This window comes from Oncorhynchus gorbuscha, linkage group LG26, assembly GCF_021184085.1.
Source record: "Oncorhynchus gorbuscha isolate QuinsamMale2020 ecotype Even-year linkage group LG26, OgorEven_v1.0, whole genome shotgun sequence".
Taxonomy (NCBI): domain Eukaryota; kingdom Metazoa; phylum Chordata; class Actinopteri; order Salmoniformes; family Salmonidae; genus Oncorhynchus; species Oncorhynchus gorbuscha.
Window position 1 is genome coordinate 20,837,944 of NC_060198.1, and position 27,761 is coordinate 20,865,704.

General features: G+C 45.3%; 1 protein-coding gene across 2 annotated transcripts in view; it reads right to left on the reverse strand.

The window, feature by feature from the left end:
- Positions 1 to 16,342: 16,342 nt before the first annotated feature.
- Positions 16,343 to 27,761, reverse strand: part of LOC124015696 (serum response factor-like) — a 34,288-nt gene continuing 22,869 nt past the window's right edge. The window contains exons 3-8 of one of the 2 annotated variants that reach the window (XM_046331100.1): positions 25,710 to 25,962; positions 25,078 to 25,224; positions 20,844 to 20,948; positions 18,721 to 18,897; positions 18,279 to 18,355; positions 16,343 to 18,173 (exon numbers count right to left, since the gene is read on the reverse strand). In XM_046331100.1, the coding sequence (XP_046187056.1) occupies positions 18,084 to 18,173; positions 18,279 to 18,355; positions 18,721 to 18,897; positions 20,844 to 20,948; positions 25,078 to 25,224; positions 25,710 to 25,962 (849 nt within the window). In that variant the 3' untranslated portion in view covers positions 16,343 to 18,083. The remainder of the gene's footprint in view (positions 18,174 to 18,278; positions 18,356 to 18,720; positions 18,898 to 20,843; positions 20,949 to 25,077; positions 25,225 to 25,709; positions 25,963 to 27,761) is intronic. The other variant, XM_046331101.1, reaches the window with a different exon arrangement.

Sequence of the window (27,761 nt, forward strand, 5' to 3'; positions counted from 1 at the left end):
CGTGGAGGAGGGGTGGGGGCTGTGCTTACAGAACAACACCATGCAGGACGTTTGGCATTTGCCAGAGAACACCAAGATTGGCAAATTCGCCACTGGCGCCCTGTGCTTTTCACAGATGAAAGCAGGTTCACACTGAGCACGTGACAGACGTGACAGAGTCTGGAGACGCCGTGGAGAACGTTCTGCTGCCTGCAACATCCTCCAGCATGACCGGTTTGGCGGTGGGTCAGTCATGGTGTGGGGTGGCATTTCTTTGGGGGGCCGCACAGCACTCCATGTGCTCGCCAGAGGTAGCCTGACTGCCATTAGGTACCGAGATGAGATCCGCAGACCCCTTGTGAGACCATATGCTGGTGCGATTGGCCCTGGGTTCCTCCTAATGCAAGACAATGCTAGATGCTACAATCCTCATGTGGCTGGAGTGTGTCAGCAGTTCCTGCAAGAGGAAGGCATTGATGCTATGGACTGGCTAGCCCGTTCCCCAGACCTGAATCCAATTGAGCACATGTTGGACATCATGTCTTGCTCCATCCACCAACACCACGTTGCACCACAGACTGTCCAGGAGTTGGCGGATGCTTTAGTCCATGTCTGGGAGGAGATCCCTCAGGAGACCATCCGCCACCTCATCAGGTGCATGCCCAGGCGTTGTAGGGAGGTCATACAAGCACGTGGAGGCCACACACACTACTGAGCCTCATTTTGACTTGTTTTAAGGACATTACATCAAAGTTGGATCAGCCTGTAGTGTGGTTTCCACTTTAATTTTGAGTGTGACTCCAAATCCAGACTTCCATGGGTTGATAAATTTGATTTCCATTGATCATTTTTGTGTGATTTTGTTGTCAGCACATTCAACAATGTAAAGAAAAAAGTATTTAAGAAGAATATTTCATTCATTCAGATCTAGGATGTGTTATGTTAGTGTTCCCTTAATTTTTTTGAGCAGTGTAATATAGGAATATATGCCGCGTTTACGTACTAGTAGGGAATAGAAAACTCTTACTGGTTGAACACATTGCATGTATAACTACTACCAGTTTCCTAGTTATGACAAGCACAGGACCGTAGCAATACGCGCTAATAGCCGCTAATAGCGTTTCAATCGGTGACGTCACTCGCTCTGAGACCTGAAGTAGTTGTTCTCCTTGCTCTGCAAGGCTTTTGTTGCGCGATGGGTGACGATGCTTCGTGGGTGATTGTTGTGTGTGTGTGTGCAGAGGGTCCCTGTTTCGAGTCCGACGAGGGAGCGGACTAAAGTTATACTGTTACGGTTACATATTTATACACCCCAAATTCTAATTTCACCCCTCCTTACTTGTATGTGTATTGGAGTTCCAATCCAACACCCTCCATTTTATCTTGGTTCAATTTAGCTCGAGTGACTTCTTTGTATAAATAAAAATGATTGTTTAATCTATTCAACTCATCTTGATTTTTGATTATGACATCATTGGCATAAGCAAGTGCGACAGCAGGCTGTCTAGAGCTGGTGATAGTAACTTGAATACTTGGATCTTCTTTCAATTGCTTTAGGAGAGGGCTAATAGCTATTACATACAAGGCTGTGCCAAGTGGGCAACCCTGCTTCACCCCCCCCCATTTACATTAACTTGGACAGTAGATCGGCATACAGTAACTTAATCATATCAATTAATGGACTTGGGAACCCATAATATTTCAATACAGACCATCAATATTCACGTAAACCATAATTAAAAGCTTTTTCTAAACAATTCACAAAACGTAGAAATCAAATTCAGATGTAGATGTAGTAATATCTTTCAGCGTACAGATGTTGTCCCACATTACATTTACATTACATTTAAGTCATTTAGCAGACGCTCTTATCCAGAGCGACTTACAAATTGGTGCATTCACCTTATGACATCCAGTGGAACAACCACTTTACAATAGTGCATCTAAATATTTTAGGGGGGGGGGGGTGAGAAGGATTACTTTATCCTATCCTAGGTATTCCTTAAAGAGGTGGGGTTTCAGGTGTCTCCGGAAGGTGGTGATTGACTCCGCTGTCCTGGCGTCGTGAGGGAGTTTGTTCCACCATTGGGGAGCCAGAGCAGCGAACAGTTTTGACTGAGCTGAGCGGGAACTGTACTTCCTCAGTGGTAGGGAGGCGAGCAGGCCAGAGGTGGATGAACGCAGTGCCCTTATTTGGGTGTAGGGCCTGATCAGAGCCTGGAGGTACTGAGGTGCCGTTCCCCTCACAGCTCCGTAGGCAAGCACCATGGTCTTGTAGCGGATGCGAGCTTCAACTGGAAGCCAGTGGAGAGAGCGGAGGAGCGGGGTGACGTGAGAGAACTTGGGAAGGTTGAACACTAGACGGGCTGCGGCGTTCTGGATGAGTTGTAGGGGTTTAATGGCACAGGCAGGGAGCCCAGCCAACAGCGAGTTGCAGTAATCCAGACGGGAGATGACAAGTGCCTGGATTAGGACCTGCGCCGCTTCCTGTGTGAGGCAGGGTCGTACTCTGCGGATGTTGTAGAGCATGAACCTACAGGAACGGGCCACCGCCTTGATATTAGTTGAGAACGACAGTTTGTTGTCCAGGATCACGCCAAGGTTCTTAGCGCTCTGGGAGGAGGACACAATGGAGTTGTCAACCGTGATGGCGAGATCATGGAACGGGCAGTCCTTCCCCGGGAGGAAGAGCAGCTCCGTCTTGCCGAAGTTCAGCTTGAGGTGGTGATCCGTCATCCACACTGATATGTCTGCCAGACATGCAGAGATGCGATTCGCCACCTGGTCATCAGAAGGGGGAAAGGAGAAGATTAATTGTGTGTCGTCTGCATAGCAATGATAGGAGAGACCATGTGAGGTTATGACAGAGCCAAGTGACTTGGTGTATAGCGAGAATAGGAGAGGGCCTAGAACAGAGCCCTGGGGGACACCAGTGGTGAGAGCGCGTGGTGAGGAGACAGATTCTCGCCACGCCACCTGGTAGGAGCGACCTGTCAGGTAGGACGCAATCCAAGCGTGGGCCGCGCCGGAGATGCCCAACTCGGAGAGGGTGGAGAGGAGGATCTGATGGTTCACAGTATCGAAGGCAGCCGATAGGTCTAGAAGGATGAGAGCAGAGGAGAGAGAGTTAGCTTTAGCGGTGCGGAGCGCCTCCGTGATACAGAGAAGAGCAGTCTCAGTTGAATGACTAGTCTTGAAACCTGACTGATTTGGATCAAGAAGGTCATTCTGAGAGAGATAGCGGGAGAGCTGACCAAGGACGGCACGTTCAAGAGTTTTGGAGAGAAAAGAAAGAAGGGATACTGGTCTGTAGTTGTTGACATCGGAGGGATCGAGTGTAGGTTTTTTCAGAAGGGGTGCAACTCTCGCTCTCTTGAAGACGGAAGGGACGTAGCCAGCGGTCAGGGATAAGTTGATGAGCGAGGTGAGGTAAGGGAGAAGGTCTCCGGAAATGGTCTGGAGAAGAGAGGAGGGGATAGGGTCGAGCGGGCAGGTTGTTGGGCGGCCGGCCGTCACAAGACGCGAGATTTCATCTGAGAGAGAGGGGAGAAAGAGGTCAGAGCACAGGGTAGGGCAGTGTGAGCAGAACCAGCGGTGTTGTTTGACTTAGCAAACGAGGATCGGATGTCGTCGATCTTCTTTTCAAAATGGTTGACGAAGTCATCTGCAGAGAGGGGGAGGAGGGGGGAGGGGGAGGAGGATACAGGAGGGAGGAGAATGTGGCAAAGAGCTTCCTAGGGTTAGAGGCAGATGCTTGGAATTTAGAGTGGTAGAAAGTGGCTTTAGCAGCAGAGACAGAGGAGGAAAATGTAGAGAGGAGGGAGTGAAAGGATGCCAGGTCCGCAGGGAGGCGAGTTTTCCTCCATTTCCGCTCGGCCTTCCGGAGCCCTGTTCTGTGAGCTCGCATTGAGTCGTCAAGCCACGGAGCGGGAGGGGAGGACCGAGCCGGCCTGGAAGATAGGGGACATAGAGAGTCAAAGGATGCAGAAAGGGAGGAGAGGAGGGTTGAGGAGGCAGAATCAGGAGATAGGTTGGAGAAGGTTTGAGCAGAGGGAAGAGATGATAGGATGGAAGAGGAGAGAGTAGCGGGGGAGAGAGAGCGAAGGTTGGGACGGCGCGATACCATCCGAGTAGGGGCAGTGTGGGAAGTGTTGGATGAGAGCGAGAGGGAAAAGGATACAAGGTAGTGGTCGGAGACTTGGAGGGGAGTTGCAATGAGGTTAGTGGAAGAACAGCATCTAGTAAAGATGAGGTCGAGCGTATTGCCTGCCTTGTGAGTAGAGGGGGAAGGTGAGAGGGTGAGGTCAAAAGAGGAGAGGAGTGGAAAGAAGGAGGCAGAGAGGAATGAGTCAAAGGTAGACGTGGGGAGGTTAAAGTCGCCCAGAACTGTGAGAGGTGAGCCGTCCTCAGGAAAGGAGCTTATCAAGGCATCAAGCTCATTGATGAACTCTCCGAGGGGACCTGGAGGGCGATAAATGATAAGGATGTTAAGCTTGAAAGGGCTGGTAACTGTGACAGCATGAAATTCAAAGGAGGCGATAGACAGATGGGTAAGGGGAGAAAGAGAGAATGACCACATGGGAGAGATAAGGATCCCTATGCCACCACCCCGCTGACCAGAAGCTCTCGGGTGTGCGAGAACACGTGGGCGGACGAAGAGAGAGCAGTAGGAGTAGCAGTGTTATCTGTGGTGATCCATGTTTCTGTCAGTGCCAAGAAGTCGAGGGACTGGAGGGAGGCATAGGCTGAGATGAACTCTGCCTTGTTGGCTGCAGATCGGCAGTTCCAGAGGCTACCGGAGACCTGGAACTCCACGTGGGTCGTGCGCGCTGGGACCACCAGATTAGGGTGGCAGCGGCCACGCGGTGTGGAGCGTTTGTATGGTCTGTGCAGAGAGGAGAGAACAGGGATAGACAGACACATAGTTGACAGGCTACAGAAGAGGCTACGCTAATGCAAGGAGATTGAATGACAAGTGGACTACACGTCTCGAATGTTCAGAAAGTTAAGCTTACGTAGCAAGAATCTTATTGACTAAAATTATTAAAAATGATACAGTACTGCTGAAGTAGGCTAGCTGGCAGTGGCTGCGTTGTTGACTTTGTAGGCTAGCTGACAGTGGCTGCGTTGTTGACACTACACTAATCAAGTCGTTCCGTTGAGTGTAGTAGTTTCTACAGTGCTGCTATTCGGGGCTAGCTGGCTAGCTAGCAGTGTTGATTACGTTACGTTGCGTTAAAAGAACGACAATAGCTGGCTAGCTAACCTAGAAAATCGCTCTAGACTACACAATTATCTTTGATACACAGACGGCTATGTAGCTAGCTATGTAGCTAGCTACGATCAAACAAATCAAACCGTTGTGCTGTAATGAAATGAAATGAAAAATGTGATACTACCTGTGGAGCTAAGCGGAATGCGACCGGGTTGTTGAGTGCGGAAGTTCTATTCAGTAGACGTTGGCTAGCTGTTGGCTAGCTAGCAGTGTCTCCTACGTTAAGGACGACAAATAGCTGGCTAGCTAACCTCGGTAAATTAAGATAATCACTCTAAGACTACACGCTCTAAACTACACAATTATCTTGGATACGAAGACAGCAAAGACAACTATGTCGCTAGCTAACACTACACTAATCAAGTCGTTCAGTTGAGTGTAATAGTTTCTACAGTGCTGCTATTCGGTAGACGGTGGACGTTTGCTAGCTGGCTAGCTGCTGGGCAGATAGCAGTGTAGACTACGTTAGGACGACGAAATACGAAGTTGCAATAGAAGTGCTGACTGTTTCACTTTGTTGTCCTCTTTCTTTTCCTTTTTCTTCTGTCCTTCTTTTGTCCTTATTTTGTCTTCCTTTCTTCTGTTAACTAGATATTTTTTGTTGTTATTCTTTGTAAGCTAGCTAGCTTCTTCCAGGAGAGTCCCTAGCAACTGCTTAGCAACAAGTAAACAATTCTGCTAGCAATTCACCTAGCTAAGATAACTGTACAATTTTATGAAAAAAAATAGTTAATTTTTCAAAAGCCTGTCTTGTTTAGTTTGTTCCTTGTTTTGTCTTCTATTGAATCTTGCAGTTTTCTCTTGATTTTTTCGATGTACTTCACTCTAAAAAAACATTTAAATCTCAATAAATACAGGAGCTCATTTTTCAGCAGCTGCTCAATTTAGAACTCCGGAATTTAAAACATGAAACGCCCTTTGATGACAAATGTTTGCTCTTTTTCTTTTATGGTATCAAGAACCTCATTTAGTCTGTTCATGATTATTTCCGCTAAGATCTTTTAGTCTAACTTTATTAATGACAGACAATGTCGTGTATTCATGGATGCCAAGGGAAGCCAAGCACAACAAATGTGCCAAAAAAAATACATCAATGTATCTTTCGTCTGTGTTTCATAATTTTCCTTCAGTTTGCAAGAGGCTGAATGTATCTCACTAGGGAAAGTATCAGAGCTTGCAAAACAGTGCCCTTCTATCTCTGTATGTGTAGCCCATCTATCTGATGTTGTCTGGTCAAAAAGAGTATGACATTGTTGCTGCACATAGCGTTAAATGCAAGTGAAGCCAGTGAGCATCATTGAGAGAAACATTGAGCTCAACTGTGAATGGGAAAAGAAGTGTGAAGGGAAGCCAGTTTGGATTTGGCTTCACACCAATCACATCAAAAGCCAAACAAGAAAAAGCTTGAATTGTTGCATCTCTTGTTGTTGTCCTCCAGTGACTAGCTAGCTATCCATTTAAAAAAACTTAATTCCATTCTTTTACTTTGTGTGTATTATTGTGTATTTTGTTAGATATTACTGCAATGTTGTAGCTAGGAACACAAGCATTTCGCTATAACACCTGCAATAACATCTGCTAAATGTGTATGCGACCAATAACATTTGATTTTATTTGATTCTCTGTACTGGCCAACGATTATAATGGTGATTCAGATTCATACATTGTTGACCCTGCCCCGAGAGGATGGAAGTTCAATATGTACAGTACCATTCAACGTTTAGACACACCTACTAATTCCAGGGTTTTTCTTTATTTGTACTATTTTCAACATTGTACAATAATAGTGAAGACATCAAAACATGAAATAAAACAATGTAGTAAGCAGAAAATTGTTAAACAAATCAAAATATATTTTATATTTGCGATTCTTCAAAGTAGCCACTTTTTGCCTTAATGACAGCTTTGGACACTCTTGCCATTCTCTCAACCAGCTTCATGAGGTAGTCACCTGGAATACATTTCAATTAACAGGTGTGCCTTACTAAAAATTCATTTGTGCAATTTCATTCCTTCTTAATGCGTTTGAGCCAATCAGTTGTTTTGTGAAAAGGTAGGGGTGGTATACAGAAGATAGCCCTATTTGGTAAAAGACCAAGTCGAAATAATGGTAAGAACAACTCAAATTAGCAAAGAGAAATGACCGTCCATCATTACTTTAAGACATGAAGGTCAGTCAATTTCGGTCGATATTATGTTTCGGTCGATATATTAAGTTTTAAGTTTCGGTCGATATTATGGAGTTAATTCGTTAAAAAGTTTGACGTTTAGGTGACTGAATTTTCGGTTCGTTTCGGTAGCCAAATGTGTAGTAACAAAACGGAGCGATTTGTCCTACACAAAGAATCTTTCAGGAAAAACTGGACATCTGCTATGTAAACTGAGAGTCTCCTCATTGAAACATCTGAAGTTCTTCAAAGGTAAATTATTTTATTTGATTCCTTTGCTGGTTTTTGTGAATATTTTGCGTGCTAAGTGCTACGCTAAATGCTAAGCTAGCCATCAACACTCTTACACAAATGATTGATTTTCTATGGTTCAAAAGCATATTTTGAAAATCTGAGATGACAGTGTTGTTAAGAAAAGGCTAAGCTTGAGAGCAGGCATATTTAATTTCATTTGCGATTTTTAGAAATCGTTAACGTTGCGTTATGGTAATGAGCTTGAGGCTGTAGTCACGATACCAGATCCGGGATGGCTCGGCGCAAGAGGTTAAGGCAAAAAGTGGCTACTTTGAAGAATCGCAAATATAAAATATATTTTGATTTGTTTAACACTTTTCTGCTTACTACATTGTTTTATTTCATGTTTTGATGTCTTCACTATTATTGTACAATGTTGAAAATAGTACAAATAAAGAAAAACCCTGGAATTAGTAGGTGTGTCCAAACGTTGAATGGTACTGTACATATTGAACTTCCATCCTCTCGGGGCAGGGTCAACAATGTATGAATCTGAATCACCATTATAATCGTTGGCCAGTACAGAGAATCAAATAAAATCAAATGTTATTGGTCGCATACACATTTAGCAGATGTTATTGCAGGTGTTATAGCGAAATGCTTGTGTTCCTAGCTTAAACATTGCAGTAATATCTAACAAAATACACAACAATACACACAAAGTAAAAGAATGGAATTAAGTTTTTTTTAAATGGCTAGCTAGCTAGTCACTGGAGGACAACAACAAGAGATGCAACAATTCAAGCTTTTTCTTGCAATGATGTTTGGCTTTTGATGTGATGTGATTGGTGTGAAGCCAAATCCAAACTGGCTTCCCTTCACACTTCTTTTCCCATTCACAGTTGAGCTCACTGTTTCGCTCAATGATGTTCACTGGCTTCACTTGCATTTAACGCTATGTGCAGCAACAATGTCATACTCTTTTTGACCAGACAACATCAGATAGATGGGCTACACATACAGAGATAGAAGGGCACTGTTTTGCAAGCTCTGATACTTTCCCTGGTCAGATACATTCAGCCTCTTGCAAACTGAAGGAAAATGATGAAACACAGACAAAAGATACATAGATGTATTTTTTTTTGGCACATTTTTTGTGCTTGGCTTCCCTTGGCATCCATGAATACACGCTGTCATTAATAAAGTTAGACTAAAAGATCTTAGCGGAAATAATCATGAACAGACTAAATGGGGTTCTTGATACCAACGAGACGTGGTATCAAGCAGACACATCGATGGCCCTGAACAAACTTTATTTGACTCTATGTAAACTGGAATCCACATATCCCGAGTTTGCATTCATTGTAGCTGGGGATTTTAACAAGGCTAATCTGAAAACAAGAATCCCTAAATTCTATCAGCATATCGATTGCGCAACCAGGGCTGGTAAAACCCTGGATCATTGTTATTCTAACTTCCGCGATGCATTTAAGGCCCTTCTCCGCCCTCCTATCGGAAAAACTGACCACGACTCCATTTTGTTGTTTCCAGCCTACAGCCAGAGACTAAAACAAGAAGCTCCCGCGCTCAGGTCTGTTCAACGCTGGTCCAACCAATCTGATTCCACGCTTCAAGACTGCTTCGATCACGTGGATTGGGATATGTTCCGCATTGCATCCAACAACAACATTGACGAATACGCTGATTCGGTGAGCGAGTTCATTAGACAGTGCATTGACGATGTTATTCCCACAGCAACGATTAAAACATTCCCAAAACAGAAACCGTGGATTGATGGCAGCATTCGCGCGAACCAATGCCTTTAACCAGGGCAAGGTGACCGGAAGCATGACTGAATACAAACAGTGTATCTTTTCCCTCTGCAAGGCAATCAGACAAGCAAAGCATCAGTATAGAGACAAAGTAGAGTCACAATTCAACGGCTCAGACAGAAGAGGTATGTGGCAGGGTCTACAGTCAATCAGATTCCAAAAGAAAACTAGCCCCTTCGCGGACCAGGATGTCTTGCTCCCAGACTGACTAAATAACTTTTTTGCTTGCTTTGAGGACTATACAGTGCCACTGACACGTCCCAACACAGAAACCTGCGGACCCTCCTTCACTGCAGCCGACGTGAGTAAAACATTTAAACGTGTTAACCCTCGCAAGGCTGCAGGCCCAGACGGCATCCCCAGCCGCGTCCTCAGCATGCGCAGACCAGCTGGCTGGTGTGTTTACGCACATATTCAATCAAGCCTTATCCCAGTCTGCTGTTACCACATGCTTCAAGAGGGCCACCATTGTTCCTGTTCCCAAGAAAGCTAAGGTAACTGAGCTGACTGCCGTCCTGTAGCACTCACTTCCGTCATCATGAAGTGCTTTGAGAGACTAGTCAAGGACCATATCACCTCCACCCTACCTGACACCCTAGACCCCACTCCAATTTGCTTACCTCCAATAGGTCCACAGACGACACAATCGCAACCACACTGCACACTGCCCTAACCCATCTGGACAAGAGGAATACCTATGTGAGAATGCTGTTCATCGACTACAGCTCAGCATTTAACACCATAGTACCCTCCAAATTCGACATCAAGCTTGAGACCCGGGGTCTCGACCCCACCCTGTGCAACCGGGTACTGGACTTCCTGATGGGCCGCCCCCAGGTGGTGAGGGTAGGTAACAACATCTCCACCCCGCTGATCCTCAACACTGGGGCCCCACAAGGGTGCGTTCTGAGCCCTCTCCTGTACTCCCTGTTCACCCATGACTGCGTGGCCATGCATGCCACCAAATCAATCATAAAGTTTGTGGACGACAGCACAGTGGTAGGCTTGATTACCAACAACGACGAGACGGCCGACAGGGAGGAGGCGAGGGCCCTCGGAGTGTGGTGTCAGGAAAATAACCTCACACTCAACGTCAACAAAACAGAGGAGATGATTGTGGACTTCAGGAAACAGCAGAGGGAGCACCCCCCTAGCCACATCGACGTTTTAAGTTCCTCGGCGTAAACATGGACAAACTGAATTGGTCCACCTACACAGACAGCGTTGTGAAGAAGGCGCAGCAGCGCCTCTTCAGACATTCAGCTTGTCATCAAAAGCACTCACACACTTCTACAGATGCACAATCGAGAACATCCTGTCGGGCTGTATCATCGCCTGGTACGGCAACTGCTCCGCCCACAACCGTAAGGCTCTCCAGAGGGTAGTGAGGTCTGCACAACGCATCACCGGGGGCAAACTACCTGCCCTCCAGGACACCTACACCACCCGATGTCACAGGAAGGCCATAAAGATCATCAAGGACAACAACCAACCGAGCCACTGCATGTTCACCTCGCTATCATCCAGAAGGCGAGGTCAGTACAGGCGCATCAAAGCAGGGACCGAGAGACTGAAAAACAGCTTCTATCTCAAGGCCATCAGACTGTTAAACAGCCACCACTAACATTGAGTGGTTGCTGCCAACATACTGACTCAACCCCAGCCACTTAAATAATGGAAATTTATGTAAAAAATGTATAACTAGCCACTTTAAACAATGCCACCTAATATAATGTTTACATACCCTACATTACCCATCTCATATGTATATGTACAGTGGGGAGAACAAGTATTTGATACACTGCCGATTTTGCAGGTTTTCCTACTTACAGAGCATGTAGAGGTCTGTCATTTATCATAGGTACACTTCAACTGTGAGTGACGGAATCCAGAAAATCACATTGTATGATTTTTAAGTAAGTAATTAGCATTTTATTGCATGACATCAGTATTTCATCACCTACCAACCAGTAAGAATTCCAGCTCTCACAGACCTGTTAGTTTTTCTTTAAGAATCCCTCCTGTTCTCCACTCATTACCTGTATTAACTGCACCTGTTTGAACTCATTAGAGTTGTGTAACGACATCAGGGGTAGAATTGTAGACCTACAAGGCTGGGATGGGCTACAGGACAATAGGTAAGCAGCTTGGTGAGAAGGCAACAACTGTTGGTGCAATTATTAGACAATAGAAGTTCAAGATGACGGTCAATCACCCTCGGTCTGGGGCTCCATGCAAGATCTCACCTTGCATGGAGCCACATGGATCAATGATCATGAGGAAGTTGAGCGATCAGCCCAGAACTACACAGCAGGACCTAGTCAATGACCTGAAGAGAGCTGGGACCACAGTCTCAAAGAAAAGGTGGTGACGTTCGGATGTACCGATCTTGTGTTACGTGGTCTGTCATGGCGAGGACGATCAGCTGTCCGTTCCGTCTCCCTGTAGCGCTGGCTTAGGCATTTCACAGTACAGACATGGCAATTTATTGCCTTGGCCACATCTGCAGTCCTCATGCCTCCTTGCAGCATGCCTAAGGCACGTTCACGCAGATGAGCAGGGACCCTAGGATTCTTCCTTTGGTGTTTTTCAGTCAGGCCTCTTTAGTGTCCTAAGTTTTCATTACTGTGACCTTAATTGCCTACCATCTGTAAGCTGCTAGTGTCTTCACGACCGTTCCACAGGTTCATGTTCATTAATTGTTTATGGTTCATTGAACAAGCATGGGAAACAATGAAACCTTTTACAATGAAGATCTGTTTAGTTATTTGGATTTTTACAAATTATCTTTGAAAGACAGGGACATTACTTTTTTTGTTTAGTTATAGATCTGTACTGGAGGCCCATGGATCTTACTCAGTCATACTTTGTATCTTCTGACCCTGTACCAGATCCAGGACTTGTCTAGTGGCTTGGAAACAGGCTGTAGGATTTCACTTTCCTGCTTTATGCCTCAATCACACCTAGTGTTTCTGCGTTTTGGTACACCAGAATTACAATAACGCTTCGATCACACCAACAGTATTATTGAGCAAAAATGGAACACAGCATCATCTGATAATTGTGTAGTCTAGAGCGATTTTCTAGGTTAGCTAGCCAGCTATTGTCGTTCTTTTAATGCAACGTAACGTAAACAACACTACTAGCTAGCCAGCTAGCCCCCGAATAGCAGCACTGCTATTCGGGGGCTATTACACTCAACGGAACGACTTGATTAGTGTAGTGTCAACAACGCACCCACTGCCAGCTAGCCTACTTCAGCAGTACTGTATCATTTTAATCATTTTAGTCAATAAGATTCTTGCTACGTAGCTTAACTTTCTGAACATTCGAGACGTGTAGTCCACTTGTCATTCCAATCTCCTTTGCATTAGCGTAGCCTCTTCTGTAGCCTGTCAACTATGTGTCTGTTTATCCCTGTTCTCTCCTCTCTGCACAGACCATACAAACGCACACCGCGTGGAGCGTTTGTATGGCCACCCTAATCTGGTGGTCCCAGCGCGCACGACCCACGTGGAGTTCCAGGTCTCCGGTAGCCTCTGGAACTGCCGATCTGCGGTCAACAAGGCAGAGTTCATCTCAGCCTATGCCTCCCTCCAGTCCCTCGACTTCTTGGCACTAACGGAAACATGGATCACCACAGACAACACTGCTACTCCCACTGCTCTCTCTTCGTCCGCCCACGTGTTCTCGCACACCCCGAGAGCTTCTGGTCAGCGGGGTGGTGGCACCGGGATCCTCATCTCTCCCAAGTGGTCATTCTCTCTTTCTCCCCTTACCCATCTGTCTATCACCTCCTTTGAATTCCATGCTGTCACAGTTACCAGCCCTTTCAAGCTTAACATCCTTATCATTTATCGCCCTCCAGGTTCCCTCGGAGAGTTCATCAATGAGCTTGATGCCTTGATAAGTAAGCTCCTTTCCTGAGGACGGCTCACCTCTCACAGTTCTGGGCGACTTTAACCTCCCCACGTCTACCTTTGACTCATTCCTCTCTGCCTCCTTCTTTCCAGTCCTCTCTTTTGACCTCACCCTCTCACCTTCCCCCCCTACTCACAAGGCAGGCAATACGCTCGACCTCATCTTTACTATATGCTGTTCTTCCACTAACCTCATTGCAACTCCCCTCCTAGTCTCCGACCACTACCTTGTATCCTTTTCCCTCTCGCTCTCATCCAACACCTCCCACACTGCCCCTACTCGGATGGTATCGTGCCGTCCCAACCTTCGCTCTCTCTCCCCCGCTACTCTCTCCTCTTCCATCCTATCATCTCTTCCCTCCGCTCAAACCTATCTCCTGATTCTGCCTCCTCAACCCTCCTCTCCTCATTCTTTGACTCTCTATGTCCCCTATCCTCCAGGCCGGCTCGGTCCTCCCCTACCGCTCCGTGGCTCGATGACTCATTGCGAGCTCACAGAACAGGGCTCCGGGCAGCCGAGCGGAAATGGAGGAAAACTCGCCTCCCTGCGGACCTGGCATCCTTTCACTCCCTCCTCTCTACATTTTCCTCCTCTGTCTCTGCTGCTAAAGCCACTTTCTACCACGCTAAATTCCAAGCATCTGCCTCTAACCCTAGGAAGCTCTTTGCCACCTTCTCCTCCCTCCTGAATCCTCCTCCCCCCCCTCTCTGCAGACCACTTCGTCAACCATTTTGAAAAGAAGGTCGACGACATCCGATCCTCGTTTGCTAAGTCAAACGACACCGCTGGTTCTGTTCACACTGCCCTACCCTGTGCTCTGACCTCTTTCTCCCCTCTCTCTCCAGATGAAATCTCGCGTCTTGTGACGGCCGGCCGCCCAACAACCTGCCCGCTTGACCCTATCCCCTCCTCTCTTCTCCAGACCATTTCCGGAGACCTTCTCCCTTACCTCACCTCGCTCATCAACTCATCCCTGACCGCTGGCTACGTCCCTTCCGTCTTCAAGAGAGCGAGAGTTGCACCCCTTCTGAAAAAAACCTACACTCGATCCCTCCGATGTCAACAATTACAGACCAGTATCCCTTCTTTCTTTTCTCTCCAAAACTCTTGAACGTGCCGTCCTTGGCCAGCTCTCCCGCTATCTCTCTCTGAATGACCTTCTTGATCCAAATCAGTCAGGTTTCAAGACTAGTCATTCAACTGAGACTGCTCTCCTCTGTATCACGGAGGCGCTCCGCACTGCTAAAGCTAACTCTCTCTCCTCTCATCCTTCTAGATCTATCGGCTGCCTTCGATACTGTGAACCATCAGATCCTCCTCTCCACCCTCTCCGAGTTGGGCATCTCCAGCGCGGCCCACGCTTGGATTGCGTCCTACCTGACAGGTCGCTCCTACCAGGTGGCGTGTCGAGAATCTGTCTCCTCACCACGCGCTCTCACCACTGGTGTCCCCCAGGGCTCTGTTCTAGGCCCTCTCCTATTCTCGCTATACACCAAGTCACTTGGCTCCGTCATAACCTCACATGGTCTCTCCTATCATTGCTATGCAGACGACACACAACTAATCTTCTCCTTTCCCCCTTCTGATGACCAGGTGGCGAATCGCATCTCTGCATGTCTGGCAGACATATCAGTGTGGATGACGGATCACCACCTCAAGCTGAACCTCGGCAAGACGCAGCGGCTCTTCCTCCCGGGGAAGGACTGCCCGTTCCATGATCTCGCCATCACGGTTGACAACTCCATTGTGTCCTCCTCCCAGAGCGCTAAGAACCTTGGCGTGATCCTGGACAACACCCTGTCGTTCTCAACCAACATCAAGGCGGTGGCCCGTTCCTGTAGGTTCATGCTCTACAACATCCGCAGAGTACGACCCTGCCTCACACAGGAAGCGGCGCAGGTCCTAATCCAGGCACTTGTCATCTCCCGTCTGGATTACTGCAACTCGCTGTTGGCTGGGCTCCCTGCCTGTGCCATTAAACCCCTTCAACTCATCCAGAACGCCGCAGCCCGTCTGGTGTTCAACCTTCCCAAGTTCTCTCACGTCACTCCGCTCCTCCGTTCTCTCCACTGGCTTCCAGTTGAAGCTCGCATCCGCTACAAGACCATGGTGCTTGCCTACGGAGCTGTGAGGGGAACGGCACCTCAGTACCTCCAGGCTCTGATCAGGCCCTACACCCAAACAAGGGCACTGCGTTCATCCACCTCTGGCCTGCTCGCCTCCCTACCACTGAGGAAGTACAGCTCCCGCTCAGCCCAGTCAAAACTGTTCGCTGCTCTGGCCCCCCAATGGTGGAACAAACTCCCTCACGACGCCAGGACAGCGGAGTCAATCACCACCTTCCGGAGACACCTGCAACCCCATCTCTTTAAGGAATACCTAGGATAGGATAAGTATTCCCTCTCACCCCCCCTTTAAGATTTAGATGCACTATTGTAAAGTGACTGTTCCACTGGATGTCATAAGGTGAATGCACCAATTTGTAAGTCGCTCTGGATAAGAGCGTCTGCTAAATGACTTAAATGTAAATGTAAATCTGCATATGTGTGCAACAAAAGTTCAACATTCACCTTCTGCGACCATTACGCATAGTTTGACGCATACATTGGATTAATAAAAGGCACCACACAGAACGCACTGAAACTACCTCGACAAGGCAAACATTACTTAACTAGGCAAGTCAGTTAAGAAAAAAATTCTTATTTACAATGACGGCCTTCCCCGGCTAAACCCTAACGACTCTGGTTCAATTGTGCACTGCCCTATGGGACTCCCAATCACGGCCGGTTGTGATACAGCCTGGAATCTAACCAGGGTTTGTAGTGACACCTCTAGCACCGAGATGCTGTTCCTTAGACCGCTGTGCCACTTGAGAGCCAAATTGCAGCCATTCTTTTTCAGTTTGTTTCATACAGGAAGTGGGGAAATATTGGTGACTGTCTACAAACATTTTTATTCATACATTTAAATTGAAGAATACAAATTTGACATAGGTGACAATGGTTAACTGTCAAAAACCATTTCAGAAGATGTTCACGTGGTAGAGAATGTAGGCATGAAGCTGTATGTGTGTGTCTTTTTTCAGGCAAGTTAAGTGATAGAAAGTGGTGCTTGCCCTTCAAGGATTCCCACAAAAGTAAATTAACATTACTACCCATTAAACATTTGTTTTTCCCTCATGATGGCAACGGATGCGCTCAAGAGAACCACACCGATAAATACTGGCTTGATGATTTTCTCTTTAAAAACCACACTTGTGCAGTTATACTAACACCCCAACATTGCAGAGCAGATTTCTAAAATATGGGCTAAACAGGCTATGATATAGTAGTTTTCTTCCGTTTGGTGCCTAATTATAATATATATATATATATATATACTTTTTTACATTTAACCAGGCAAGTCAGTTAAGAACAAATTGTTATTTACAATGGCGGCCTATTCCAGCCTGAACCCGACAACGCTGGACAATTGTGCACCGCCCTATGGGACTCCCAATCACGGTCGGTTGTGATACAACCTGGATTCGAACCAGGGACTGTAGTGACACCCCTTCCACTGAGATGCAGTGTCTTTGACCGCTGCGCCACTTGGGAGCCCAGATGAACACAACCCAGATAGTTAAATCTTCAAAATCCTGTAATAGGTCTAGACTGGCATACTTGTATGTGTAAAAAATATATATATAAAAACTTGGGTATTAGGTACTGAGACAATGTCCTTCAATATTGAAATCATAACCAGCATCCTGAAAACACCCCTTTACAATTGGGGTAATAGTTCAGTAGTTGATGGGAAATACAGTACCATCTATGCAGCAACACAGTAAGTGCTGTAGATTCACACAGAAGAGAAAAAAAATGCCTGCGCCAGTCTTTCAGATTAACCTTGCAATGTTCTAAAGTAATTCCTTAACCTACAGAATGATAGGGCACGACCTAAACCAGTGGTGGTACCCTGCCCGAGTACAAGGGCAAGTCAGTGTATCAGCCCACTCTAGCACAGCATAGAAGCATAGCAGTCAAGCTACATGGCAGAGTCATAAGGTACAAATATGTGAATTTGACATGCTTGATTGAGGGGAATGCTTTGTTAATGATATCATTATCAGCAAATAGATACTGGCATCAATGGTACATTTCCCCCCCATAAATGAAATAAAAACATGATTACCCTAATGACAGCAATTGGTAGTGTAGAGCCATCATTCATATGCCAACATAAGAAAAATAAGTAATCAACATTTGGATACCCAGGGGGCTTAAAAGAGAATACATTCGTAAGAAGAACAAAATATTAAAACCTCTTCAATTCACATACGTATAACCGGTATGTGCACACTACAAGTGTCTGATTGAAATGTGAAGCTGTAGCCCAAGCAATGTGTGGATATGTCAAGCCAAGCTACTCTTGCAGAGAAAGAAAATAAGACAAATATACAAAAATGTATACAAAGTAAAATGGCAGTACCACACCTCAATCCTTTGTAAGTGTGTGTGCATATTCTTACAAGGTTTTTTTTTTTTTTTAAAGAAGAAGAAAAAAAGATAATTGCTGTGAAAAGGCAGTAATAAATAGGGGGTGGCAGTCTGTTGGCAAGGCGTCGGTGATCCCCTGGTGTGTGTGCATTTAAATGTGTGTCTGGGTAAAGCAGTCTATTGATATGTGGGTGGGTCAATCATCCTTTGAGTGATGCTGGGCGTCCAGGTTGACCACTTGAAGCTCTGTGAGGTTGCTGCTGCTTGACTGCTGACCAATCATCATCTACAGGTCAAAAGGAGAGGGGATTAGGTGACAGTATTGTTGAGCAGTGAGGGTAGTGTTGAGGTAACAGAGTTGTGGTGACAGAGGGAACATGGGTGTCATTACCGGGTGGAGCTGCACTGCTGACACAGGGATCTGCACTGTCCCAGGATGTCCTGTGAGGAACACCTGCGATACAGCGCCTAGTTGGGATGGGAAAAACTAATCTAAGAAATTAAATCGCACACATAAACGAGCCTGTAGGGTTGGCCGATATTACGATAGTATAGTCTATTGAGGATGATTGACAGCCACCGTCGATAGTGACATCATGATGATATGACATTGTAATGTAATTTCTAAACGGTTCAACCGATATGGATGAAAATACTCTCAAATTATTGACAGTCTGCATTTTAACCTCAGTCATTGTATCATTTCAAATCCAAATGCTGGAGTACATAGCCAAAACAACAAAAAAGTTGTCACTATACCAATACTTTGAGCTCACTGTATATCAGTGCCCTGTTATAGGCCAGTTGTGGTGTCTGGACTCTGATTGGCTCACCGGGGTCATGGGACTGTGTATGGGCTGTCTGTGGGAAGGTGTTGAGCACGGTCAGACTGCCGTCGCCCAACGAGGTTGTAGGTGTGGCGTACATAACAGTGTGGGCGCCGGGGTACATCATGTGACCACCCATCGATGAGGGCACTGAGGACGTGACGATGGTGGTGGGGAGGCTCACTGAATTAGGGAGACAGGACAACAAGGGCAATGAGGGATGCATATCATATCAAGTATGAATGGTGACTTCAACATTAAATGTTACTTCTTCTACACAGTCACAGTGAAACAAAGACCGATGTTAATAAAGGCAAGTAAGATTAAAAACAGCCTGCATATTACTTGTACTGCAAGTACATGATATTTGACACTTCTCAATTTAACAAATGACCACATACCAATACTGCAATCAAGCATTTCATAAAATTAGTTACCTTTGGTTTTCGGATGGAATACTGTTGTTTGATCTCCCCACCTTAGTGACATTGATATTTATCGGTTGTATAGTGCCTTTCACCATTCTATATCCACCCTTCCAGTGGGATCAACAGCCACATTTATGGCATCAAAACTATCATAATCACTACCTTTGAGTTTGGAAAAACTGTTTCACAACCAAATCTCTATTATTGAAGGGGATCCAGACACCTTTGTGATTGCACATGTTTGAGAAACACACAAAAGGGAATATAACATTGCGGATAAAGTTTGGAATGACAATTTCATTTGTACAACACCTAAAGACCTGCATCACTATACTGAGCGCGTTTCTCTTTTCTAAAATTATGTATTTGGGTGTTTGAGTATTTTTTCCTTCATGTTTTTTTCAGGGCCCCCATACTACACAAGAGCACGAGGAAGTGATTTGCTGTTTGGGGTATATTTCTCAAAAACATGTGAAATTACAAAACAAAGAAAGGTGTCCTGAACCCTTCTATAAAACATGCCATTTACATCAAGAGAGAGATTTGGTTGTAAAAAAAGTAAACTTCTCCTTTAATAATTTGAATGTGTATGAACCCTGGATGACTGACAGGGAACGCCATTTTGGTTTATTTTCTTGTAAAAAAAAAAAAATGATTTTGGATGATTTAGAAATGCATTAATTAAATGTCTACATTCATTTTTTGACAAGTATATTCTATTAGACACCAATGCTTACTTTTAAATTATATTATGTGAACTGACAAAGTAAAAATACAAAAATCCTTTATTTTTTAACCAAAAACCTAAACCTATTTTTGTAAGGGTACTAAATGTTAGTGTCCCTACTACAACAAATAAAATACTGACTTGTCATTTTGACCTTAAAATTAACGAAATACTGTAGAATTCCATTCACATCATTGGTTAATCTTGGTTAAAGGTCAGATTGATTCTGATCATTTGGATTTGGTAATCCATTCTAGTTTTTCTGTTTTGAAATACCAGAATCGAACATTTAATCCAATCCCATTGCCGAAATCAGAAAAGTTTTGAAAAACTGGGCCCAATAGCAAGAGGGTTTTACTCCATCAAAATCAGTCAAGGATAAGCAGACCGCCTGCCTTCCCACCATTGGGATGACTCCCATTGTTAGGGCGAAGACAAGACCAGCTCAAATCAAATACAACTTTATTGGTCACATACACATGGTTAGCAGATAATGCGAGTGTATACAGTATCTCAGCCTATGAGAAGGCAAGGAGAAGCAATTACCATATTGTCAATACCTGTTCAGTGCTTTCAGATCTATAGGAATGCCTAGTGAGGAAGAGCTAGAGCCTAGAGGTCGATTTCACTTGCTACTGAGAAGTAGCACTCAAGTCAGTCTCTCCATTTGCCCTCTAGATGGGACAACTGCTCTGCTAAACCAGTCATTCCAGACCCTCCTCCTTGGGATTGGGTCAATCAAGGAGCCCATTTCATTATTACGTCAACTTGTAAACAGACTGCTGCTTGTCGCATTTGAGAGTGGGGTAAAAAGCCTACTAGTCATCATATAGCAATTTAACACTTAATATTAACCCCCCTCAATACTAATAATATCACCGCATTGCTGTTTACCCCCCTCAAATCACATTGGCATTATAGTCAAATGGGCTCATAAGCATACAGGCTGCTGTGAGTGTATGGTGGTTGTTTACCTGTGGAGTTGCTTGTGATGTGAGAGAGGTCACTGTGGCTCACAGAGCTCTGCTGGCAGCTGGGGTGAACCTGAATGGCCTGCAGCTGCTGGCCCATCCCTCCGCCTGAGAAAGACGCACACACACGTAGAGTGAGAATATTACATTTGCCATTCAACTACTTTCGCATACTCATTATAGGAGGCCAAGTTTGCATGTTACCTCTGATAGGTACGTAACTAAAGTTGGGTGGTAAATATGAATGGGTTAGTGAAGTGGTGTGTACCAGTTAAGTGGCTGAGCAAGGGTTAACAGACCTACAGAAAAGTAACACAGAATCCCCATCTATACAGCTGTCAGATACGCCATTTAACACAAAGGTGTTCCATTTTCAGCAGTTGTGATATTATAAATGAAGTACTTGGGCTATTACGACTGACAATTTTAAAGAATTTCCCCATGATGACCAAGTGAGAAAACTGACACAAGCAATGTTACCTCTAAGCTGCGCGTGTCTGCGCAGTAGCCCCGGGACTGCTGCTCCTTGTCCCTAAAATATAGCTCCCGTTTAACCTTCCATGAGTCCTTATTATCCATCCTCATTGCCTCTTTGTCCCGTCAACAAATGAGCCCTCTCCTGTGACTGCTTGCAAGCAGAGCACCATATTTAAATCTCATAAGGAGATAGAAGCATGTTTTTTTTCTCACTGCATTGTAAATGTTAGTATTTTTGCCTTTATCGCAATGTAAAGAGAGACTAAAGCCCAGGCTCAAACAAACATATAGCGAGAGACTGAGATGCAGAGAGAGTAGAGGTCGACCGATTATGATTTTTCAACGCCGATACCGATTAAAATCGGACAATTTTTATATATACACATTTGTAATAATGACAATTACAACAATACCGAATGAACACTTAACTTAATATAATACACCAATAAAATTAATTTAGTCTCAAATAATGAAACATGTTCAATTTGTTTTAAATAATGCATAAACAAAGTTTGAGGAGAAAGTAAAAGTGCAATATGTGCCATGTAAAAAAGCTAACGTTCAAGTTCCTTGCTCAGAACATGAGAAAGCTGGTGGTTCCTTTTAACACGAGTCTTCAATATTCCCAGGTAAGAAGTTTTAGGTTGTAGTCATTATAGGACTATTTCTCTCTATACCATTTGTATTTCATATACCTTTGACTATTGGATGTTCTTATAGGCACTATAGTATTGCCAGACTAATTTCAGGAGTTGATAGGCTTGAAGTCATAAACAGCGCTGTGCTTCAAGAGCTGCTGGCAAATGCAGGAAAGTGCTGTTTGAATTAATGCTTACGAGCCTGCTGCTGCCTACCACCGCCCAATCAGACTGCTCTATCAAATAATAGACATAACTATAATAACACACAGAAATAGGTAATTAATATGGTCAAATCCGGAAACTATCATTTCGAAAACAAAATGTTTATTCTTTCAGTGAAATATGGAACCGTTCCGTATTTTATCTAACGGGTGGCATCCCCAAGTCTAAATATTGCTGTCACACTGCACAACCTTCAATGTTATGTCATAGTTATGTACAATTCTGGCAAATTAATTCCGGTCTTTTTTTATTTATTAATTTGACATTTTTACCCCTTTTTCTCCCCAATTTCGTGGTATCCAATTGTTTTTAGTAGCTACTATCTTGTCTCATCGCTACAACTCCCGTACGGGCCCGGGAGAGACGAAGCTTGAAAGTCATGCGTCCTCCGATACACAACCCAACCGCACTGCTTCTTAACACAGCGCGCATCCAACCCGGAAGCCAGCCGCACCAATGTGCCGGAGGAAACACTGTGCACCTGGCAACCTTGGTTAGCGCCCGGCCCGCCACAGGAGTCGCTGGTGCACGATGAGACATGGACATCCCTACCGGCCAAACCCTTCCTAACCCGGACGACGCTAGGCCAATTGTGCGTCGTCCCACGGACCTCCCGGTTGCGGCCGGTTACGACAGAGCCTGGGCGCGAACCCAGAGAGTCTCTGATGGCACAGCTGGCGCTGCAGTAAGGCGCCCTTAACCACTGCGCCCCCCGGGAGGCCCAATTGCGGTCTTTGTTAGGAAGAAATGGTCTTCACACAGTTCGCAACGAGCCAGGCGGTCCAAACTGCCCGACTCTGCTTGCACAGAACGCAAGAGAAGTGACAATTTCCCTAGCTAAAAGAAATTCATGTTAGCAGGCAATATTAACTAAATGTGCAGGTTTAAAAATATATACCGTAATTTCTGGACTATAAGCCTCTACTTTTTTGAACCTCGCGGTTTATACAATGACGCGGCTAATTTATGGATTTTTCCCGCTTTCACAAGATTCATGCCGCCAAAAAACTGAGCACCGTCACATAATGTGACGTAAATCGAGCGCGCTCAAACTTTATCGTTCTGGTTACGGTAGTCATTTTGTCACCCTCATTGGCAAAGACACGGATAAATGCATATGATACAGCTTTCAAGTTGAAGGCGATCGATCTGGCTGTTGGAAAAGGAAATAGAGCTGCTGCACAGGAGCTTGATAAGACGTTGGAAACCGCAGCGTGAGGAACTGACTCAGTGCAAAAAGACAACAAAAGCTTTCAGAGGGAAGAAAAGCAGATGGCCCAAACTAGAAAATGAGCTTGAAGACAGGGTCAACACACAGAGAGCTGACGGCCAAGGTGTTTCAACTGAGGCTATTCAATTCCGACACCGAAGGAGATGACTTCAGTGGTTTCAGTGCACAGGAGGAGGAATATAGTGACCAATGACTTTCTTGGTAGGCTACTGTGTTTACTGCTATTTTTTAATTTTTTATTACAAGCAGTGTTTCGTTAAAGCCTACTTATTTTTGTTACAAGCCGTGTTTCGTTTAAAGGCTGTGTAAAGTTAATTTGTTTCAATGTACCGGTAGGCACGTGCGGCTTATTTATGTACAAAATACATATTTAAAAAAAAGTCAGTGGGTGCGGCTTATATTCAGGTGGGCTTAATAGTCCAGAAATTACGGTAGTTGTGTATTGATGTTAAGAAAGGCATTGATGTTTATGGTTAGGTACACATTGGTGCAACGGCAGTGTTTTTTTTTCACGAATGCGCTTGTTAAATCACCACGCGTTTGGTGAAGTAGGATGTGATTCGATGATAAATTAACAGGCACTGCATCGATTATTTGCAACGCATGACAAGCTAGATAAACTAGTAATATCAATCAATCATGTGTAGTTAATCACTAGTTATGTTAAGATTGATTGTTTCTTTTTTTACATCCTTTTTTTCCCCCAATTTTGTGGTGTCCAATTGGTAGTAGTTACAAGTCTTGTCTCATAGTTGCATCTCCCGTACCGACTCGGGAGAGGCGAAACCCTCCCTAAACCAGACAACGCTGGGCCAATTTTGCGCCGCCCCATAGACCTCCAGAACCCAGAATCTCTGGTGGCACAGCTAGCACTGCCTTAGACCACTGCACCACCCGGGAGGCCCCAAGATTGATTGATTGTTTTATATAAGATACGTTTAATGCTAGCTAGCAACTTACCTTGGCTCCTTGCTGCACACGCTACCACGCAGTCTCCTCGTGGAGTGCAATGTAATCGGCCATTATCGGTGTCCAAAAATGCAGATTGTTATGAAAACTTGGAATCGGCCTTAAGTAATTGGCCATTCCGATTAAATCGGTTGACCTCTAATAGAGAGACAGTGAGGTAAAGACAAACCTCGAAAAGGACACTAACAGACAGGCATAGAGATATTAGGAGATACAGTTTTGAACAGCGACTAGAGGTAGCTTACATAGAAATGACTGGGATCCTAGATGCAAACAAACTGGGCTCAATTTGGAGACCCTCAACACAAACATCAACAGAGTGAGAGATGCATGCAGACAGAGGGAGAAATCCCAAATCAACCCCATGGTTGATTGGAGAAGATTGGATGTATGTAACAAAATAGTGGTAGCTCCATCATGCCCTCTGATAGGTAAGGCAGAATCATCAAAAAAATATAACAAAATTGGTTAAGCTGTACACTAAAGGCGGCTGCGGTCGTACTGAGAATAAATTAAATCATTGAAGATTATTTGTTGTGCAGACCATTTTTTCCCCCATTAAGTCAGAATTGTTGCCATATTGCTTGCCAAAAGTCTAGGAGCTAGGGGTTGATTTGCAATTCAGGGAGAGTTGATGCTCGGAAGAATCAGGGCAAGGAAACAAAACATAACGTGGCGGGGTGAAGAAGCCCCTGACCTGTGAGTGAGACAGTTGCAGGTAGGTGGAACAGGGTGGTCTGCTGGCCCTGCCCTGTGGTGGTGATGCTGGTCTGGGCCAAGGGGCCCTGGAGGGCCTGCAGCTGACTGAGTGGAATGGTGTGTGTGCCAAGGGGAAGCGGTGCGCCTAGAGGACGCGCAGAGAAGATTAGCGGTGCCCAGGTCTCACGCAGTGGAACCAGCAAATAGACCAAGAAAACACACAACACAGCAAGAAATACAAAGAAAAGATAGCGGGTAAACGGACATAGCCACACAAACAAAACAGCCACAAAACACAGCATCACCGACAAAACACACTCAAACACAGACAGAACAAAGCCTCAGACAGTTTCACAGAAAAATGTACAGCCAGACACAGACTCAAAGAAAACACACCCAGTCAAAACAGTCACACAGACAAAAAGCCCCAGAAGGTTTTTTGTTTTATTGGGGTGCAATATTCAACCAATAAAAAAAAAGGTCAATTCTGAAACGAGGGAACAATTCAGCGGGGTGAATAGAAGTAAATAAAGTTGGGTGCAACACAGATAAATCAAGTCAATAAGGTGGGTAATGATGAGGCAAAGAAAGTGAGACAAAAAAAAACAGGACACCCCCCCCCACACTCACCGGACATGAGGGTGAACCCTCCAGGTAGCATGACGCTAGTTGACGTGGCCGAGGTCTTCAGCACCGTGCCGTTGGCACAGCTGGTGGCACTGTGAGTATTGATGCCCGCCGAGACCTGCCAGCAGGTGGCAGGGATGCTGTTCTGCAAGTGCATGGCCACGGAGGAGGTGGTGGAGGAAGAAGACGTCGATGTAGGTTGGGTGTTGACACCGGCAGGCAGATTGGCCATGGTGAACGTCGGCTTCATCATGTCCTGAGAAATGGAGAAAGCAGGAGATATTTACTGATCTGTTATCAGTGCATTTGGAGAGAATCTTTACTTGTAGCTTATGATATGTAGATAATTTGATAGCCAAATATAAGGGGACGTACCAACCAAATGTATTTGCGTTCTCTCATGCCGAGAAACATTGCAGGTAAATAATGCACTCTGTCCATCAGTCAGCACACTGAGTGTTTTTAGATTTTACAAGTTGCTGATACATGTCAAGGATTCCATTGAAGGGCTAAGCTTCAACTCCTGGAGTAGTTTGTGAGCAAGCTGGTGTGCTAACTAGCTTTATGAAAATCAAGCAAAGCAGATTTGCGTCTGGGGATGGGAGGGGAGAGACAGCGACGACGAGATGAGAACATTTTCCAATTTGAACAAACAATGCTGGGAAATAATTGAGGCTTAGGACCCCTCGCTTGAATTGGCAAACTACCAAAGAAAATAGTTAAATATGCTTGTGTAGCTCGCCAAGATCAAAGCCACTTGCTTTGGTAGCAATTGTCAAGTAAAGAAAAATATATACTGTCCGTAAAATGTACACGGCTCAAAAATAAAGGGAACACGAAAATAACACATCCTAGATCTGAATGAATGAAATATTCTTAAATACTTTTTTCTTTACATAGTTGAATGTGCTGACAACAAAATCACACAAAAATCAATGGAAATCAAATTTATCAACCCATGGAGGTCTGGATTTGGAGTCACACTCAAAATTAAAGTGGAAAACCACACTACAGGCTGATCCTTAAAAAAATGAGGCTCCAGTAGTGTGTGTGGCCTCCACGTGCCTGTATGACCTCCCTACAATGCCTGGGCATGCTCCTGATGAGGTGGCAGATGGTCTCATGAGGGATCTCTTCCCAGACCTGTACTAAAGCGTCCGCCAACTCCTGGACAGTCTGTGGTGCAATGTGGCGGAGTGTTGGTGGATGGAGCGAGACATGATGTCCCAGATGTGCTCAATTGGAACGGGCCAGTCCATAGCATCAATGCCTTCCTCTTGCGGGAACTGCTGACACACTCCAGCCATATGAGGTCTAGCATAGTCTTGCATTAGGAGGAACCCAGGGCCAACCGCACCAGCATATGGTCTCACAAGGTGTCTGAGGATCTCATCTCGGTACCGAATGGCAGTCAGGCTACCTCTGGCGAGCACAAGGAGGGCTGTGCGGCCCCCCAAAGAAATGCCACCCCACACCATGACTGACCCACCGCCAAACCAGTCATGCTGGAGGATGTTGCATGCAGCAGAACGTTCTCCACAGCGTCTCCAGACTGTCACATGTGCTCAGTGTGAACCTGCTTTCATCTGTGGAGAGCACAGGGCGCCAGTGGCGAATTTGCCAATCTTGGTGTTCTCTGGCAAATGAAAAACATCCTGCACGGTGTTGGGCTGTAAGCACAACCCCCACCTGTGGACATCGGGCCCTCATACCACCGTCTTAGAGTCTGTTTCTGACCTTTTGAGCAGACATGCACATTTGTGGCCTGCTGGAGGTCATTTTGCAGGGCTCTGGCAGTGCTCCTCCTTGCGCTGAGGTAGCGGTCCTGCTGCTGGGTTGTTGCCCTCCTACGTCCTCCTCCACGTCTCCTGATGTACTGGCCTGTCTCCTGGTAGCGCCTCCATGCTCTGACAGACACAGCAAACCTTGCCACAGCTCGCATTGTTGTTCCATCCTGGATGAGCAGCACTACCTGAGCCACTTGTGTGGATTGTAGACTCAGTCTCATGCTACCACTAGAGTGAAAGCACCGCAAGCATTCAAAAGTGACCAAAA